The sequence below is a fragment of the Anolis sagrei genome, chromosome 2 (assembly GCF_037176765.1).
Source record: "Anolis sagrei isolate rAnoSag1 chromosome 2, rAnoSag1.mat, whole genome shotgun sequence".
Lineage (NCBI taxonomy): Eukaryota > Metazoa > Chordata > Lepidosauria > Squamata > Dactyloidae > Anolis > Anolis sagrei.
In genome coordinates, this window is record NC_090022.1 from 166,988,041 (window position 1) to 167,008,240 (window position 20,200).

The following is a 20,200-nucleotide window of genomic DNA, read 5'->3' on the forward strand; positions in this document are numbered from 1 at the left end:
CTTTGTGTTTTTTAAATACATTACAACTGTACCCTTGGTTCACTCCTGATATGAAAAATAAATAAATAAATGCAGGGGTTTATATAAAATGTTTTGTGGGAACACGAGCTTTGCTGAAACAGAATGGAAAATGAAATGCATAACTAGCATTAAATATGCAATACGGTCTGATGCATACATGTGGGGAAGAAATACTACAAAGACTGTAGGATCATATTGCTACCTACTGATCATCAGATCAAAATCCTTTCTTAGTAGTTAATAGGCTTGGGCAATCAAAAAAATGGTTCTAAACTCGTTTCGTATATAGGGGGCGCTGGCGATTCGATTTTAAAATGATTTCTGAAATTTTCTTGAAAAAAATATTGGAAATAGCAAGAAATCCGAATCACTTCGTTTGCTTCGTTAATGGAAGGTGCCCCTCCCTCCCCCCCTCCAGAACCATTAAGTAACTTTGACAAAGTCAGCCTAAACAAACAGTTTTAAAATCTCGCAGTTTCCCTTCCCTGTTAGTTTTAAAATCTCGTGGTTTCCCTTCACCGTTAGTTTTAAAATCTCACGGTTTCCCTTCCCTGGTGGCGAGCTGCCATGAAGAGGGACGAGGTTGGCGTGGCTAAGCACAGCTCTCCTTGAAGGCCACGCCCGCAGCGGCCTTCAAGAAGAGCTGTGCTTAGCCTTGCCCACCTTGTCCCTCTGCATGGCAGCTCACCGCCAGGGAAGGGAAACAGCGAGATTTTAAAACTAACACTTTTAAAATCTCGCAGTTTCCCTTCCCTGGCGGCGAGCTGCCATGCACAGGGACGAGGTGTGCGAGGCTAAGCACAGCTTTTCTTGAAGGCCGCTGGGGGTGTGGCCTTCAAGGAGAGCTGTGCTTAGTCACGGCCACCTCGTCCTGCTGCATGGCAGCTCGCCACCAGGGAAGGGAAACTGCGAGATTTTAAAACGTGGCCTTCAAGAAGGGAAACCGCGAGGCTTTGCCAAAGTTGTTTAATTGTTCTAAAAATCAAAATAACTGTGGGAGATATCCGAAAGTAATTCCGAACAATGGGTAAGTGGTTTAAATTAGGAATTACTCCTCCCACTATACCTGCATGGCTTGAAATTGGTTCAAAAGGGATTTTTTTCTGAATTAATTACGATTTTAGAAGCTTCCGAACGAACTTGCCCAAGCCTAGTAGTTAAGCATCAGGACAGCACTCTTAGTTATATATAAAGATTATCCAGACTCCAGGTTAATCAGATTCTTAAATGAGCAAACTGTTGTTTTAAAATACATTTTGTATCACAGTTGACAAATACATTCTTTTCTAGTCACAAATTTCCAAAATAACTTAGCAATAGAGCAAGGGAAATCTTACCATTGTGGCTGAGGTTCAGGGACAAGAAGAACCAAAGAAATATTTAGATTCTGAGAGAGGAAGCCATGTTCTATTTACCCTAAAGCTGATGAAAGAAATAACATTTATCACAAAAGAATGAAGACGTTCTACTAACATTTTATTTTCAATTATATTTTGAAGAACAGACTTTATATGTACATTTACTAGGATGAGACACGGTCCAAGAAAATTAAATCGTGTTTGAACAACTATTTTCCTCATCTATCCAATCAAAACACAAATAATCACCAAACTGCCTTCTAGTAAAACTTTCAGAGTGAGGCTGAATTAAAAAAACTTCATAGAGTTGGAAAAAACATAAAATACTACCTTGCCAGACCCTATATATAAAGTATAAGAACATACACATTGTCATCCATTTATTCTGTTAAGTAAACAGTTATTGCATGTTTTGCCTCTTTCTTAGGTCAGTGTCTAAGTACTGACATAGCAGTGTAGCGTGGGTGTTTGTGTATATATACCTTGTATATATATGTATGTGTGTGTGTGTGTGTGTGTGTGTGTGTGTGTATATATATATATATATATATGCCTTCAAATTGCCTGTTGACTTATGGTGATCCTGTGAATTTTACAGAGGAGTCTTAGACAACAATATGTAGAGGAGTTGCCATTTCCTTCCTCTAAAATAGCAGTCCTCAACCTGTAGGGGTCGAACGACTGTTCCACAGGGAGTCGCTGCTTCGGGTCCGAGAAGGGGCTCCTCCTACTCTTCCTCCAGCGGTACAAGGCAGAGAGGAGTCCCAGGGAAGCTCCTGGAAGCAGAGGCATGTGCAGTGGGAAAAGGTGAATAATCATCATCATCATCATCATCATCATCATCATCATCATCTTTATTTGTACCCCGCCACCATCTCCCCAATGGGGACTCAGGGTGGTTTACATAAGGCCCCCTCTCTTTCTCCCACTTTCCTTCTTTCCCCCCTTCCCTCTCTTTTTCTTTCTCGCCATTTATTTCCCTTTCTCGCCTCTCCTTCTCTCTTGTTCTATTCCTTTCTTTTCTTTTTCTCTTTGTCCCCCTCATTTCTCCCCCTCTATTTCTCCCTCTTCTCCTTTGTATATACTTCTCTTTCCCCCCTCCTTTCTCTTCCCTTTTCTCCCCCTTTCCTTCTCTTTCCCTTTTTCTTTCTCATGCCTCCCTTTCCCTTGCTTTCTCCTCTTTTCTATCCCTTTTGTTTCTTTACATCTTCCTCCCCCTCTGTTCTTTTCTTCCTCCTCCCTTCTAGTCTCTTCTCTCTATCCATCCCTTTTCTATTGATAATTCTATTCTTCTTTCACCTCTATCTCCCTCCCTTTATTTCTATCAATTCCCTTTTCTCTTTCTTTGTCACCCTTTCCCCCTCAATCTCTTTCCCTTTTTTCTATTTGTCCCTCATTTTCTTTTTCCCTCCCTTCTAACAACTTATCTCTTTCCCTTTTTTCTATTTGTCCCTCATTTTCTTTTTCCCTCACTTCTCGCATACTATCTCTTTCTTCCTCTCCTTCCCTTTCTCTCCTCCCTCCCCTTTCTTTCTCTATTGCTTTTTATCTTTCTCTCCTTCCTTTTTGCTCTCTCGTGTGCCCCTTTCTCCCTTCGCTTTCTTTCCTTTTTTTTCTCTTGTGATCCTCTCTCCTTTTTTTCTTTCTCCCTCTCTCCCTTGTCACCTTCTCTATCCCTTTCTTTTCTCTTTTCCCCTCCCTTCCCACTCCTATCTTTCTTTCTCAGCCTTAAAGGAAGGCAATGGTGACAACACAATATGGCCAAGAAAACCCTGATGGTTTTTGCCCTAAGATTTCAAAAAACCAGGTTTGGTTTGAGGTCACATCAGAGCAGCCTTCTTCTAAAGAAGAGACCTTCTCATCCACATCCTTGTTCAAGCCTTTACAAGTTCATCCCTCCTTTTAGGCATATATAGGCAGTCCTCAAAGTACAAACAAGATAGATTCTGTAGGCTTGTTCTGAAGCTGAATTTGTATGTAATCCAGAATAGGTACATTTCTTAAGTGTAACTCCAGCCATATACTCTTTTTGCTTTAATTATGTTCAACTTGTAGCAATAAAATGCATCCTGCTTATCAGATATTTACATAACAATTCACAACAATAGCAAAATTACAGTTATGAAGTAGCAACGAAAATAATTTTATGGCTGAGGGTCACCACAACATGAGGAAGAGTATTATAGGGTCGCAGCATTAGGAAGGTTGAAAACCACAGCCCTAAAACATAAGAGTGCAGCACCTGATATTTGTTGATGGTGCTAACTAAGGTTGAGTCTGCTTAGCTTTCAAGATTAGACAAGATGTAATGTTTAAGGTTAAACATCTGATTGACAAAAATATACCAAATATATTTTAGCGGCACTCCATGCAGTCATACCGGCTACATGACCTTGGAGGTGTCTACGGGCAATGTGGGCTCTTTGGCTTAGAAATGGAGATGAGCACCACCTCACAGAGTCGGACACAACTAGATTTAATCTCAAGGGGAAACCTTTACCTTCATATGTATTACCAAATAACTTTAAAGCCTGGCAATATGATTAAAATTGAAAAGAAGAAAAAACCCAGGAATGATTTAATACACGTTTAAATGTAAGCCCAACAGTGATTTTCAAGCACTGAACCACCAAACCATACAGCCTTCTGTTCCAGAGTTCCTGATAACTGTCAGTGCTGGCTGGATGTTCTTCAAGTTGAATATAAAACATCTAGACAAGGAAAGGTTGAGACCCATTTGCCCAATAAACTTGATGGTTCTGTTATGATCAAAACCTGGCTCTGTGCTCATCTGACCCAAACTATGCCAGATACATGCAATCTGGTATCCTACAGAGGTATTAAACAGAACTTCCGGTGTTTAATATTTTTTATTGAATTTCGTTAGATTGTGACATCGAAAGAGGGGGAACAATACGTAGATAGGAAAGCTTAGAAATTTAGTCCTTAAGGTCTATAGGAGCTTTAAAGGGGTAAAACATAAGGGGGGTAAGGAAGGGGGGGAGTGGAGTGAGAGGGGAAGGGTGTGGGCAGGGAAATTGGGGGAAGGAAAAATGTTAGATACTTCCGTTTGGTCCACAGATGGATTGCATATTATAAAATATTGAATTGTCTTCTGTTGATTTGTATTCTACGTTTTCTATTGTTTATTTAGCTTATAATTGTTATTATTTGTCTTTTATTTCTGAATATTCTTTAGGTAATCTTTACAGTAAATCCAGTTAGTCTGTCTCTCCATGTTCTTATTTTCCATTAAACACGATAGCCTATCCAAGTCCATAAATTCTATAACCTTTTTGGTCCATTCATCCGCCGATGGGATTTCTTTGGTTTTCCACTTTTGGGCAATTAGCATCCTTGCCGCGGATGCGAGGTAGAAAAAAATTTTTTCCTCGTTGTTCTTCAGGACCGAGCCTGTCATGTTAAGCAGGTAGTATTCCGGCTTCATTTCTAATCTTGTTTTGATTATTTTTTGTGCATGTCTATGGACGGTTAACCAGAATTGTTGGATTCCCTTGCATTTCCAGAACATGTGATAATAGGTCCCAGTCTCCTTCCCATTAGCCAAGCAGCACACCCAAGACCAGATGTTATGGAAGTGGAATCCAATACATCAGGAAGGCCCCGGGTTTTGTAGTCCTGCATGTGGTAGTTTGTCCCTCTGTAAGGACTATGTGTGTGTTCCAGAATTGAGGATTTTGCCAACCCAGTTTAACATTGGAGTAAAATAAAGGTCAGCTATATCTAAACTTTACAGGAAGTAAACCAATTAGCATTAAATCATTCTTGGCTTTGAGCTCTAAAAAAACCTACAACATATTTCCAAATATCAATGAGTTCCCAATAATCAGAAAATGGAGGATTCCTACAATATTGAAAAAAATGTACACATCTTTGCATTTTGCAAGATCTTTCATTATATCTGTCAGTCCACTTAGTGAGTAGAAAGGGCCTACAGGAAATGATCTTTGTCAGTTAAGACATAAAAGTGAAGCATCTAGACTGCTACAGAGGAAATACAGCAAGAAGTAGAGAGAGAATCACTTTTAGTGCTTTAGAATTCTACTGAAGAGAAGGATTTGCCAATTGTGACTGCCCACATTCCTCTTAGGCCCTTTCTACACTGCCATATAAAATCCAGATTATCTGCTTTCAACCAGATTATATGGTAATGTAGGGTGAAATAATTCGGTTCAAACAGATAATGTGGAGTATCTGCTTTGATAATCTGGATTATATGGCAGTGTAGATCCAGCCTAATTTACAGCCATCAGCCAAGGGAAAGAATGAAGATTATTTCACAGCTGCTTGTCCCTTTGCTTTGAAAAACGACACATTATGCTATATGAAAAAGTATGCTATCTGTATGTAGTGGCAGAGATGGGTTATTTGACTGCCTTCAATCATTAGGCTAGGCATCTTCAAACTGCGGCCCTCCATCTGAAGAGGGCTTATGAGAGTTGGAGGCCCAAAGAGTTGGAAGGCCACAGTTTGAGGATGTCTGCACTAGGCGATCAACCGACAGTTCTGACATTTACTGGCATGCCATCCTGGAAGTTTTCAGATTTAAGATCTGAAGTACTTCCATTTAAGTAACAGGGAGAAATTAACCCTTGGAAAAAACCTCATTATTCATTTGAAAATGTGAACTAAGCTCTTAGGTTGAGGAATTTCTTTAGGCTTATCTTCAAGTATATACGGTATGTTGAATTGGTTGTGACTCAGTGAGATATTTATTGAAAAACTATAAAAATGTGCTGCAAGGTGTCCCACAAAAAAACAAAGTTTCTGGCAGGCCTACCCAGTCAATTTGGAGTTGTGAATTTTAATCTGCATTTTATCACTGGATTTTAACTTGGATTTTACCTCTTTGTATTTTGTTGTATGTCTTTCAATAGTGTTTTATCTCCAAGTATTGGCCTTTACAATAAACTCAATCAGGGGAAATATGGGGAGTGCATAGACAAAGAAAGTAATCTGGAAAGTATACTCACAAAAGGACAGAAAACAGGGTAAGCATTAGTAGAAGCAATATACAAATTGATGATAAAGGATGTGAATATATAGTAAGAACACTACAGAATAAATGGCAAAAGGAAGGGCCCCTCACAAAACAAAGTATAGAGCAAATAAAGAAGGGAGTTAAGAACATTAAATTGGAAAAATATGAAGAGTTAGAAAGAAAATTTATTTGGAAATAGTACAGAACACCAGTAATCAACGTGGTGGAGCCATTCAGCTGTGGAACTCTCTGCCCTGGAGTGTGTGGAGAGCTCCTTCTTTGGAAGCTTTTAAACAGAGGTCGCATGGCCATCTGTCAGGGGTGCTTTGAATGCAATATTCCTGCTTCTTGGTGGGGGGTTGGACTGGATGGCCCATGAAGCCTCTTCCAACTCTATGATTCTAAGGCATAGGATTAAGCCCAATACATTGGCACTGTAAAGCAGATAAAGGTTGGTATGTCCACATATGGTGGGAATGCCTAAATGCAACAAGTTTTTTGGGAAAAGAAAGAGAAAATGGAGAAATTATTCAAACTATCAATTCAGGTAAACATGGAATTTATTTTAATGGCAGTAACAAGGAACTTATTGGAAGCAATGATCCTAGCAAGAAAGGCAGTAATGGAGAGATTAAAAATGGAATCTGGAAAATGGGAACAACTACCTATGTGATCAAGTCCAATTGGACATTATAGCATGTACAGTCCGATAAGGTGCACAGGATGATAAAACAGAAGAAATTAAAGCGAAATGGCTGATTTATATGGAATGGATAGAAAGTGGTGAAGCCAATATAGCTATTGTACAAAGATTAAGAAAATTGTGTTCATGGGTTAAAGTTAAAGATATAGAGGGAAATGTGGTGGGGGGATAGTGAAGGGAGGGCGGAAGGGGGATTTAAAAATAATTTTGTAAAAAAGGTGAATAGGTGATATAGAAATACTTCAATATTTACGATGTATATACACAATATTTATTAACTATTCACAGATTGTGCTACTGGGTACTCAATACAATTATTATAAAATAAAAGTAGTGTTTTTCCTCTGTTTTTCATGATGTTGTGATCTATGGATGGAACAAATTAAGAACTTTGGCCCAAAAGCAAGGTGCTGGCTGCTGAACAACTGCAATGCATCCTGCCAGATCCCTAAAATCTGGAGGAAAGCAAGAGTCATAGCCATTTTGAAACCAGGCAAAGACTGTAATGATCCAAAAAGCTATAGACCAATCTCCTTGTTGTTCCATCTTTATAAAGCTCTGGACATAATTATGGAAAATAGACCCATTTATGATCCCACAGCTTGCTGGTTTCAGGAAAGGGGAAAAGCTGCACATCATAAGTGCATCACAAGATGGTTTTGAAAAAGATTACAGAAGCTGCCTTCATAGACCTGTCAGCAGCTTATGATACAGTAAAACATTGCCGCCTCCTGGAAAAAACCCACCTCACCCACTTCTTATTGAGTTCCAGGGCCAGAGAAGCAGATGGCAAAAACAAAGGAATGGCTTGTCTCAGAGGAGCATGCTTGCTCCATCAATGTTTAACATTTACACAAATGACCAGCCACTGCCAGAAGGAACAGAAAGAGCCATCTATGCTGACAATCATGACATCACCGCTCAAGCAGGGAGCTTTGAAATAGCTGAACAGAAGCTCTCAGAAGCTTTGTGCTTTTACTCCCTATTACAGGGAAAACAAGCTGATTCCTGATCCAACTAAAACACAGAAGTGTGCTTTCCATCTTAAGAACAGTCAAGCATCTTGAGAACTGAGGATTACCTGGGAAGGAATCCCACAGGAACATTGCAGAACACCAAAATACCTGGGAGTTACTCTAGACCAGGGGTCCACAAACCCTTTAAACAGAGGGCCAGGTCACAGTCCCTCAAACTGTTGGGAGGGCCGGATTATAATTTGAAAAAACATGAATGAATTCCTATGCACACTGCACATATCTTATTTGTAGTGCAACCCCCCCTAAAAACAATACAATAATTAAAATGAAGAACAATTTAAAACAATATAAACTTATTAGTATTTCAGTGGGAAGTGTGGGCCTGCTTTTGACTGATAAGATAGGATTGCTGTTGTTGTTATGTGCTTTCAAGTAGTTTCAGACTTAGGTTGACCCTGAGCAAGGGCAGGATAAATGACCTTGGAGGGCCATATCCAGCCCCGGGGCCTTAGTTTGAGGACCCCTGCTCTAGACCATACTCGGACTTATAAGAAGCAGTGCTTGAATATCAAGCAAAACGTGGGTGCTAGAAATAATATCATATGAAAGCTGACTGGCACAACCTGGGGATCACAACCAGACACAGTGAAGACACCTGGCCTTGCCCTTTGCTACCCTGCTGCTGAAATGCATGCCCAGTGTGGAATACATTTCACCATGTTAAAACAGTGGAAAGAGCGAGAAATGTGGAGCCAGTGACAGACTCTGTATTTCTGGGTGTGAAAATTACAGCAAAGGCAAACTACAGCCAGGAAATCAGATGTTTACTTCTTGGGATGAGAGCAGTGACCAATCTCAATAAAATAGTGAAGAGTAGAGATATCATACTGGCAATGAAGGTCCACATAGTTAAAGCAATAGTATTCCCCATAGTAACCTATGGATGCGAGAGCTGGACCATAAGGAGGACTGAGCAAAGGAAGATAGACACTTCTGAACTATGGTGTTGGAGGAAAATTCTGAGAGTGCCTTGGACTGCAAGATCAAACCAGTCCATACTCCAGGGGAAAAAAACCCTGCTCAGTGGAGGAAAAGCTATTAAAGGCAACCATGAAGTATTTTGACCACATAATGAGAAGACAGGATAGGATACCTTTGAGAAGATAATGATACCGGGGGGGGGGGGGGGAGGAGAGGGGTCAACCAAGGGCAAGATGGCTGGATGGTATCCTTGAAGTAACTGGTTTGACCTTGAAGAAGCTGGGGGTGGCGATGGCTGACAGCTAGCTCTGGAGTGGGTTGGTCCATGAGGTCCATGGGAAGTAGCAGCCAGTAATGAATGGAACAAGGCATTGACATCTCTGGTCCATTCCCTGTTCAGATATGAGCCAGCACGTCAACGTCTTAAACCAAGAAATAGCTTCCTAATATCTACAGAGATACTTGAAGGAACACCGCAGCAAGCAAGAGTCCAAAAGTGGCAGGCTAAAACCCAGAACATCAATCAGCGGCTGAGACCAGATGAGAAACTCCTTCCTGGGCACACAGCAGGCTGGAAGACTTGGAAGGCACAAGATGTAGAACCAATATTAAGAAATGGGGCTACAAAGTAGAGTCAACAACATGGGAGTGTGGAGAAGAGCAAACCACAGACCACCTACTACAATGCAGCATCAGCCCTGTCACATGCACAATGGAGGACCTTCTCACAGCAACACCAGAGGCACTCCAAGTGGTCAGCTACTGGTCAAAGGAAATTTAGCACAATGCCAAGTTTTTAACTTTGTTTGTGGTTTTTTATACATTATAACTGTATTCTCAATTCATTTCTGACACAATAAATAAATAAAACGATGTTGTATCCCACGTCCAGTTACAGTGAGAGGCAGGCAATAAATTCATCATTATTGTCCAGTCCAGCGCTCTTCTGCCTTGCAGGAACACACCATCCAAGCACCCCTGGCAGATGGCAATCCAGCCTCTGCTTAAAAACCTCCACCCCAAGGCAGGAATATATTCCATTGCTGATCAGCTCAGGAAGTTCTTCCCATTGTTCAGATACCATTCCTTTCCATGCAGTTTATGTGCCTCCGTGTCGTTTCCGACCCATGGCGGCCCTTCGACGGAGTTTTCTGAGGCCGAGAGGGTGCGGTTCACCCAGGATCACTCAGTGGGAGTGGGATCCGAACCCGTGTCTCTAGAGCCATAGCCTGGCGCTCAAACAGGACAAAAGGCTTCCTCCAGCTGCGTGGGTCTCCAAGTCCCAGAAGCCCTCGCCAGCTTGCTCCATGGTCAGGAATTCTGGGAGTTGGAGGGCTGCAGTTTGAGACCAAGCTCGGTAATAGTATGAAAGCTGGGTCCGGAAGCGCTGAGCCTTACGCTGTTTCCGCTGCGCTGCACTGTTTGCACAACGCAGAATGGAACAGAGATATTAAAGAAGGAATGTAAGATTTCTTTAATGGTAAAACCTTAACCAAGTAAAACCAAGTAGCAACAGTCAGAACTGACCACGGAACAACAGACTGGTTCAAGATTGGGAAAGGCGTACAGCAAGGCTGCATACTCTCACCCAACCTTTTTAACTTGCAGAACACATCATGCGATGTGCGGGGCTTGACGAATGCAAAGCTGGGGTGAAAATTGCTGGAAGAAACATTAAAAACCTCTGATATGCAGATGACACCACTCTGATGGCCGAAAGCGAGGAGGAGCTGAGGAGCCTTCTAATCAAGGTGAAAGAAGAAAGCACAAAAGCCAGGTTGCAGTTAAACATAAAAAAACCAAGATTATGGCAACAAGAATGATTGACAACTAGAAAATAGAGGGAGAAAACATAGAGGCCGTGACAGACTTTGTATTTCTAGGTGCAAAGATTACTGCAGATGCAGACTGTGGCCAGGAAATCAGAAGACGCTTACTTCTTGGGAGGAGAGCAATGTCCAGTCTCGATAAAATAGTGAAGAGTAGAGACATCACACTGGCAACAGAGATCCGCCTAGTCAAAGCCATGGTATTCCCTGTAGTAACCTATGGATGTGAGAGCTGGACCTTAGGGAAGGCTGAGCGAAGGAAGATCGATGCTTTTGAACTGTGGTGCTGGAGGAAAGTTCTGAGAGTGCCTTGGACTGCGAGAAGATCCAACCAGTCCATCCTCCAGGAAATAAAGCCCGACTGCTCACTGGAGGGAAGGATACTAGAGACAAAGTTGAAGTACTTTGGCCACATCATGAGGAGACAGCAAAGCCTAGAGAAGACAATTATGCTGGGGAAAGTGGAAGGCAAAAGGAAGAGGGGCCGACCAAGGGCAAGATGGATGGATGGCATCCTTGAAGTGACTGGACTGACCTTGAAGGAGCTGGGGGTGGTGACGGCCGACAGGGAGCTCTGGCGTGGGCTGGTTCATGAGGTCACGAAGAGTCGGAGGCGACTGAACGAATGAACAACAACAACAAAACCTTAACCCTTACTCTAACCCCTAATTCTAACCCTAACCCTAACCCTTGTCCTACTCCAAACCCTAAACCTCATCCTAAACGTTACCCTAATCCCCTCCTTTCTATCCTTCCACCAAATTGAAGTCTATCCCCGCCCTCCTCCGCGTGCCGCTCTCCCCTTCCCTTATTCACAACCGCCTTTGCGGAATGTGCGTAACACTCGGAGCTTCCGGGCCCAGCTATCACCCCCCCCCCCCCCAAGCTCCAATGCAAGAGAAGAGACAAGGGCAGCCCTCAACACGTCAGACGGCCACCTGTGAAGCGCCGCTTACTCCGACACCTGTATCTCCGCCCATTCAAACCGCGACTGAATAACATGGCAACGCCGCGAAGGGCCCCAAACAACCGCGACCCCCGCTCACCACAGCCAGTGACTCTTCCTCCTCCGCTTTCAGCAGCGGCTCTTGAAACCCAGCTTCCGCCCGAAGGAAGAACCGCGCGCGCGCAGACTCGCATCTCGCGATGCTGCTGAGACCGGAATTGCTCGCTTCTCACGGGCACTCTGAAATCTCGCCTGCAGCGCACTTCCCGCGAGAGTTGTGCTTATTACTGCTGCTTCTCTAGTTCAGCTGAATGCTTGTAGGCCCGCGTTTAAGGCACGTGGGGAGTTCTTATTTATTTGTCGTGTCAGGGCAACCAGTCGATTATATTACATTTCTAACAGAACAAAGCAAACACACAGATAAAATACAGCATTTGTGAGTTTGGTAGTTGGTTAAATGTCCTTTGACCAGTATCTGGCCACTTGGAGTGCTTCTGGTGTTGCTTCAAGAAGGCCCTCCATGGTGCATGTAGCAGGGCTCAGGTTGCATTGCAGCAGGTGGTCAGTGGTTTGCTCTTCTCCACACTCGCATGTCGTGGATTCCACTTTGTAGCCCCATTTCTGAAGGTTGGCTCTGCATCTCGTGGTGCCAGAGCTCAGTCTGTTCAGCGCCTTCCAAGTCGCCCAGTTTTTTGTGTGCCCAAGGGGGAGTCTCATTTGGTATCAGCCAGTGGGATTCTTTTCCAGGTAATCCAGAGCTCAGGATGCTTGTCTGTTCTTGAGATGAAAAGCACATGTCTGTGTTTTAGTCTTAAGCATCACTTTGCTTGCATAGGAAATAAATGCAATGTTCTGATTTTATTTGTTGTGTCAGGGCAACCAGTCAATTGTATTACATTTCTACCAGAACAAAACAAACAAACAGACAAAATACAAAATTTGCGAGTTTGGTAGTTGATTAAATGTCCTTTGACCAGTAGCTGGCCACTTGGAGTGCTTCTGGTGTTGCTGTAAGAAGGTCCTCCATGGTGCATATGGCAGGGCTCAGGTTGCATTGCAGCAGGTGGTCAGTGTGGTTTGCTCTTCTCCACACTCGCATGTCGTGGATTCCACTTTGTAGCCCCGTTTCTTGAGGTTGGCTCTGCATCTTGTGGTGCCAGAGTGCAGTCTGTTCAGCGCCTTCCAAGTCGCCCAGTTTTCTGTGTGCCCAGGGGGGAGTCTCTCATTTGGTATCAGCCATTGGTTGAGGTGCTAGGTTTGAGCCTGCCACTTTTGGACTCTGGCTTGCTGAGGTGTTCCTGCAAGTGTCTCTGTAGATCTTAGAAAACTATTTCTAGATTTAAATCATTGACGTGCTGGCTGATACCCAAACAGGGGATGAGCTAGAGATGTCTCTGCCTTGGTCCTTTCACTATTGGCTGCTACGTCCCGGCTGATGTCAGGTGGTGCAATACCGGCTAAGCAGTGTAATTTCTCCAGTGGTGTAGGGCGCAGACACCCTGTGATAAGGCAGCATGTCATTAAGAGCCACATCTACTGTTTTAGCGTGGTGAGATGTGTTCCACACTGGGCATGCATACTCAGCAGCAGAGTAGCATAGCGCAAGGGCAGATGTCTTTACTGTGTCTGGTTGTGATCCCCAGGTTGGGCCAGTCAGCTTTCGTATGATATTGTTTCTAGCACCCACTTTTTGTTTGATGTTCAGACAGTGCTTCTTGCAGGTAAGAGCACGGTCCAGAGTGACTCCCAGGTATTTGGGTGCGTTGCAATGCTCCAATGGGATTCTTTCCCAGGTAATCCTCAGAGCTCGGGATGCTTGTCTGTTCTTGAGATGAAAAGCACATGTCTGTGTTTTAGATGGGTTGGGGAACAGCTGGTTTTCCCTTTAATGGGCAGTAAGAGCACCTAGAGCTTCGGAGAGCTTCTGTTCTACCATCTCATGCCAGACTAATCTTTTCGATAGAGTTACAAACTGGGAAGATGCGGAGAATGCCGTGGATGTAGTGTACCTGGATTTCAGTAAGGCCTTTGACAAGGTCCCCCATGACCTTCTGGCAAACAAACTAGTCCAATGTGGGCTAGGCAAAACTACGGTGAGGTGGATCTGTATTTGGTTAAATGGACGGACCCAGAGGGTTCTCACCAATGCTTCCTCTTCATCCTGGAAAGAAGTGACAAGCTGAGTGCCACAAGCAGGGTTCCGTCCTGGGCCTGGTCCTGTTCAACATCTTTATTAATTACTTAGATGAAGGGTTAGAAGGCAGGATCATCAAGTTTGCAGGCGACACCAAATTGGGAGGGATAGCTAATACTACAGAGGACAGGAGCAGGATTCAAAACGATCTTGACAGATTAAAGAGATGGGCCAAAACTAACAAAATGAAGTTCAACAGGGACAAATGCAAGATACTCCACTTTGGCAGCAAAAATAAAATGCAAAGATACAGAATGGGGGACAATGCCTGGCTCGAGAGCAGTACGTGTGAAAAAGATCTTGGAGTCCTCGTGGGCAACAAGTTAAACATGTGCCAACAATGTGATGAGGCGGCAAAAAAAGCCAATGGGATTTTGGCCTGCATTAATAGGAGCGGTGGTTCACAGTATCATAGGCTGCTGCCAGGTCTATGAAGACAGTTTCTGTGATCTGCTGCCTTTAAAAGCCATCTTCTATGTGCTGAGTCAGGTTCAGCACTTGCGATGTGCAGCTTTTGCCTTTCCTGAAGCCAGCTTACTGTGGGATCAGACACGGGTCTATTTCTTCTGTAATTCTATGCAAAATAAGTCTCTCCAGAACTTTGTACAGGTGGCACAACAGGGAGATTGGTCTGTAGCTTTTTGAGTCATTACCTGGCTTCATCTTGAGTCTTTGCCTGGCTTCAAGATGGCAATGACTCCAGATTTTGGGGATCCGACAGGAAGCAGTGCAGTAGTTCATCAGCTCCAGCAGCCAGTGCCTTGCTTTTGGGCCAAAGTTCTTGATTTGTTCCATCCGTAGATCATCCAGACCAACTGCTTTGCCATTTTTTACATTTATTGAGAGCCATGTCCAATTCAGTAGATGTAAAAGGTTCAGGAAGATTGTTCTCAGTCTCTCGTTGTCTGGCTATTGGTTTCTTTCCTACTTTGGTGGCAAGGTTGGGTTTCCCATTCTTCATGTTCTGATAATAACAGCAATCCCTATTATTCCCCACTAGCTGTACCCACCACGCGTTAAGGTGGCCAACCTTCCCTCCCCTTTCTCTCCTTTCTTCCTTCCCCTTTTTTCTTTCCTTCTGTCCTTCCTTCCTTCTCTACTTCTCCCCCCCCCTTATCTTTCCCTTTATCTTTCTCTCCTTTCTTCCTTCTCTACCTATTCTTGGACTGTAACTCCCAGCAGTCCTCCTGATTGATCGATGTATGTACCTACCTATTGGGAGGGCATTCCATAGCCAAGGGGCCACCACCAAGAAAGCCCTGTCTCTCGTCCCCACCAGACGTATTTGTGACAAAGGCGGGACTGAGAGCAAGGTCTCCCCAGACGATCTTAAAGTCCTCGATGATTCATGAGGGGAGATGCGTTTGGACAGATAAGTTGGGCCAGAACCCAACACCTTTTGTAATACAATATATTTAACAGGCCCCCAGTGGCACAGTGGGTTAAACCGCTGAGCAGGCATGTAGCTGGGGGGGGGGGGGGCTTGAGGGGCTTCAGCCCCTCCCCCCCCCCCCAAATTCTCATGGTGGTTTGCAAGAAGGCCTTACTGGTGCATTATTTAAACTGTTACATTTATTCATATCATGATCTGATCACCATACTCAATATATCCCATATGCATGGGGGTATTGGGGTAATGATACAAAAGGTTTGCTAGTGTAGACCCTCTTTCACTCAGACAAGTGTGAATGTTGCAGTTGACCACCTTGATTAGCATTGATGAGCCTTTCAGTTTCAAGGTCTGGCTGTTTACTTCCAATCCTTTGTTGGGAGGTGTGAGCTGGCCCTGATTGATTCATGACTGGAATTCCTCTGTTTTCTGAAATCCACAGGAAGCATGTGGACAATTTCAACAGAAAGGAGGAAACCATGAAAATGAACAAAATATGCCTGCCAGTATTTAAAAACTCTAAAATCAGAACAGTGAATAAAGAACAACATTAAGAAAACAGAGGAATTCGAGACAGAAAACAACCGTTCTGTGATAACAATGTTGAGGGCGTTCTTACTTGCTTTGCGCTCAGTTTAAATGCATCTGTACTAAATCAGAAAACATTTTTTTGTTATGGATTTCTAATCTCTGGCCAACTGGATGAACACTGAAAAGAAAGTCCCTGGCAAACCAAGTGCCATTAGAGTGCCAGAAAATATGGAAGCAGGAAAAGCCTCCCCACAGCAGTTGTGCAGGCGTTCCACTCATAAGCAGGCCATGGTACTGGGGTTATCAAGTCAGAGTTTGAGGAGGATTCTACATGTCAGTTTAAAACTGCATCCTTAGAAAATGATTTATCTGATATGATTTTTAAAACCCATTAAAACAAAACTGTTTTATGTACTTTTCTGTAATATATACATTTTTATCTAGATAGCTTCGTGGGAGACCTTTATTCCCCAGCCTGTAAATCCGCAGCCCATTCTAATTGATCCTGTTTTCCTTGTAGGGAAGATTTCACCATGGAGGCTCCTCCAGTCACCATGATGCCAGTCACTGGCGGGACCATAAACATGGAATATTTACTTCAAGGTAAGTCACCAGTAAGGTTTGTCATGATGCTCTGTCTCATTCATGCTGTTTCACACCCGTTTACAAGAATTCAGTTGCCTTTAGTTAGGCAGTTGTATTCTTTTTATAGCAGCAGGATTGTGAAAAAGAGAGATACCTTTATTGCGAGCTGTTTTACACATTGCAAAATGGAAAACCTAGGTCTGTTACTGAGTATGTGAGCTTACCCACAGAGGCCTTTCTCCTGCCCACCACCAGGAACTGTCACGTGGGCAAGCAAAACAGAACGTCATTTTGTTAGTGGCCTCATATTTCTGGAATCGGAAATTCATTTGGCCCCTTCTTTATAAATGAGAAGAATCTTTTTTATCCATTTTTTTCTTAAACATTGGCCAGCTGTTTAATTATTGTTGACCAACATACATTTTGCTGTCTTAAATGTTAACCTTGTAATGATAATAATAATAATCATCATCATCATCATCTTATTATTATAATAATAAACCCATAGGGACACAGGGCAGATTCCAAAAACAAAAAGGTAAACACTCAATATTGGGTACAATCATAAAATTAAACATTTACACATACAGTTAAAACAAATTAAATGACTTGGGCTAAAAAGATTTCAATCGATCACTCAGGCATCATAGTTAGTACAATTAAATAGCTTAAAACTGTTTAAAAATATTAGTCTTCGATAAATTAAATGATCATTGGGTTGTTGTAGGTTTTTTTGGGCTATATGGCCACGTTCTAGAGGCATTCTCTCCCGACGTTTCGCCTGCATCTATGGCAAGCATCCTCAGAGGTAGTGAGGTCACTACCTCTGAGGATGCTTGCCATAGATGCAGGCAAAACGTCAGGAGAGAATGCCTCTAGTCTAGAACATGGCCATATAGCCCAAAAAAACCTACAACCCAGTGATTCCGGCCATGAAAGCCTTCGACAATAGATTAAATGATCATTGTCAATTTTGTCCACCAAGATGAATCAGTAATATTATTCATCCTTTTCTCCATAATATTGTGATATTATTCATCCTCCTCAACATTTTGGCTAAGCAATTAAGCCAAAAAATGTGCATTACATTTGAGTAAATACAGTATTTTCAGCTTTGCATCTTTTAAACCCTAGTTGGGTCTATGTATTGTCGAAGGCTTTCATGGTCAGAATCACTTGGTTGCTGTGAGTTTTTCAGGCTGTATGGCCATGTTGCAGAAGAATTCTCTCCTGACGTTTCACCCGCATCTATGGTAGGCATCCTTAGAGGCTGTGAGATCTGTTGGAAAACTAGGCAAGTGGGGTTTATGTATCTCTGGAATGTCCAGGATGGGAGAAATAACTCTTGTCTATTTGTTTGTTTGTGTCAGACCAGAGTTCTTTCTCCCATCTTGGACATTACACAGATATATAAACCCAACTTGCCTAGTTTCCAACTGACCTCACAACTTCTGATGGTGCCTTCCACAGATGCAGGCAAAATGTCAGGAGAGAATGCTTCTGGAACATGGCCATTCAGCCCGGAGAACTCACAGTAACCTAGCGAGTCTGTTAGGACAGGAATCCTAATGATCTGTTTTTGCTGATGGGATGATTATTTATTCAGTTTGTATGACTTGTCCCTCCTGCCTTTTCAAGGGAGTGTTTTGGGCCAGAGCTTGGAGAGCCTCCTCCATCGGCTCTGTGGCCTTTGCGACAACATGGAACCCGAGACTTTTTTGGATCATGAAATGGTCTTCCTCCTGAAGGGCCAGCAGGCCAGCCCCTTTGTCCTCCGCACACGGCGCTCCATGGACAAGCCCAGTGCTCCTTGGCACCTGCGGTACCTTGGCCAGCCAGAAATGGGAGACAAGAACCGCCACGCCTTGGTACGCAACTGTGTTAACATTGCCACTTCTGAGAATTTGACAGACTTCCTGGTGGAAATGGGGTTCTGCATGGACCACGAATTCGTTGCCAAGGGGCACGTGTTTCGCAAGGGCATAATGAAGATTGTGGTGTATAAGATCTTCCGCATCTTGATCCCAGGAAATACTGACAACATTGAGCCCTTGTCTCTTTCCTACCTTGTGGAGCTCAGCATTGTGGCACCAGCAGGGCAAGACATGGTTTCAGATGACATGAGGATTTTGCTGAGCAGCTCAAGCCTTTAGTTCACTTAGAAAAAAATGATCCTAAAAGGCAGATGTGAGTGTTTGGCTGTACCTAGATCTAGATCAGGCGTAGGCCACCTTTGACCCTCCCTCCAATTGTTTTGGACTTCAACTCCCACAATTGGGAGTTGAAGTCCAAATTGGGAGATGAAGTCCAAAACAACTGGAGGGAGGTCCAAATGCCTGGTCTAGATCCTTTTAACTAGTGATCTATCTTTCAGGGTGTGTTTTAGAGGTGGTTTTCTCATCCTGCTTGGTTTTTCTTTGCTGAAATCCCTGGTAGTACACTTTCGGTAGCAGCCAAAGAAAGAGTAAAGCCATAAATGTTTCCTGCTTTCCCTCAATTGTTTCATTTTTTAAAATAATAATAATAATAATAATAATAATAATAATAATAATAATAATAATTTCAAAACTGCATCATTCTGTTGTAACAAAAAAATGGTTGAACGTTTTTGTTGGGGAAAAAGAATGGAGTTGCGCTAGATCTAACAAAATAAAAGCACTCTCAGTGACCGGGGGGGGGGGGGGGGGGGGCACCTGGAAGGATTGGGAGGAGTCATCCCTTGGCCTTGTGGATAAAGTCAAAGGCACATCATTATTGTATTAGATATGGAAAGGAGAGAACCAGGTGACATGGGGTGGATACGCATTCATTTCTCATCTAGCCTTCTTTATGGGTTGCCTACTTAACAGGCATTTTCTTCTCTGTGTGATAAAGTCCTTATGGTGCGGAGCATCTCCCCCCCCCCCCCCCTCCCAAGTATTTGTAGTTCGCCAAGGTCCGGACAATGGATTCTGCTGCTTCCTGACCCAGCGCACATAACTGGGTTCCTGTCTTCTCTTTGTGAACTCTCTGACTTATGCACTGGACTATGGACTCTGCTACTACCCAACCCAGCGCCCACCACTGGACTTCTGGCTTCCTTTATTGACTCTCTGAACTGTTTTTGGCCGCAAACTTCCTTCTGGTGCTTGCCTTGAAATGCAAGCAGCCTCCGTTTCCATGCACCTTTGCCAAAGGACTATGAGATCTCCAGTTTGCGTTAACATAAAGATCCAATATTGTAATAAGCTTTGCTTGGGATGAGGGTGGAATTGCCTCATGAAATGTAAGATATATGAAATCTATGTAATGGAATATTGTATGAAATGTACCCTGATCCCCCTTCCCACCTTTTCCCTCTGAACTTCGCCCCAAAGAAAGGAATGTGACCTAAGGTTACTGTAAAGAGGAAATCCTTTGTCCTCAAAGAAACCAGTCCATATTTACATCTGCATGGATCCATAATTGATCCTATCTCGAGGCTCATTTTCAGAGCAGACAATGAGATGAGAGATAGGTCAACAGAAACTCCGGTAAAAGACTGATTAACTCAACTTTTGGTGTTTGTGAAGCTCCTTTGTCTACAAGGCCCCCTTGTTTACAGAGTTTTGAGATCCAAATGCCATCAACAGCCCCTTTTCATATTTCCTCACAAATCCAATCATCGGACCAGGAAGCTCTTTGTTCCTCCTGCCTGCCACCCC

At 43.2% G+C, this 20,200-nt stretch overlaps 2 protein-coding genes across 15 annotated transcripts in view; one reads left to right on the forward strand and one right to left on the reverse strand.

The window, feature by feature from the left end:
• SUPT20H (SPT20 homolog, SAGA complex component) overlaps positions 1 to 12,016 on the reverse strand; it is a 101,964-nt gene extending 89,948 nt beyond the window's left edge. For all 14 annotated transcript variants that reach the window (XM_067464072.1, XM_067464064.1, XM_067464070.1 and 11 more), the window contains exons 1-2: positions 11,918 to 12,016; positions 1,359 to 1,443 (exon numbers count right to left, since the gene is read on the reverse strand). In XM_067464072.1, coding sequence (XP_067320173.1) covers positions 1,359 to 1,361 — 3 coding nt within the window. In that variant the 5' untranslated portion in view covers positions 1,362 to 1,443; positions 11,918 to 12,016. The remainder of the gene's footprint in view (positions 1 to 1,358; positions 1,444 to 11,917) is intronic.
• Positions 12,017 to 16,456: 4,440 nt separating this feature from the next.
• LOC132766544 (mediator of RNA polymerase II transcription subunit 18-like) lies at positions 16,457 to 19,032 on the forward strand. Its single transcript, XM_060760891.2, has 2 exons — positions 16,457 to 16,535; positions 18,156 to 19,032. The coding sequence occupies exons 1-2, from the start codon at positions 16,466 to 16,468 to the stop codon at positions 18,668 to 18,670; spliced, it is 585 nt and encodes a 194-aa protein (XP_060616874.2). The 5' UTR covers positions 16,457 to 16,465; the 3' UTR covers positions 18,671 to 19,032.
• The last annotated feature ends 1,168 nt before the right edge of the window (positions 19,033 to 20,200 follow it).

What these genes read in the sequence shown, in the direction of transcription:
- LOC132766544 (XM_060760891.2), top strand. Translation starts at nt 16,466, where the DNA reads ATGGAGGCTCCTCCAGTCACCATGATGCCAGTCACTGGCGGGACCATA. An exon ending in CATGGAATATTTACTTCAAG is followed by an intron (nt 16,536 to 18,155) that starts GTAAGTCACCAG and finishes TGCCTTTTCAAG; the next exon opens with GGAGTGTTTTGGGCCAGAGC.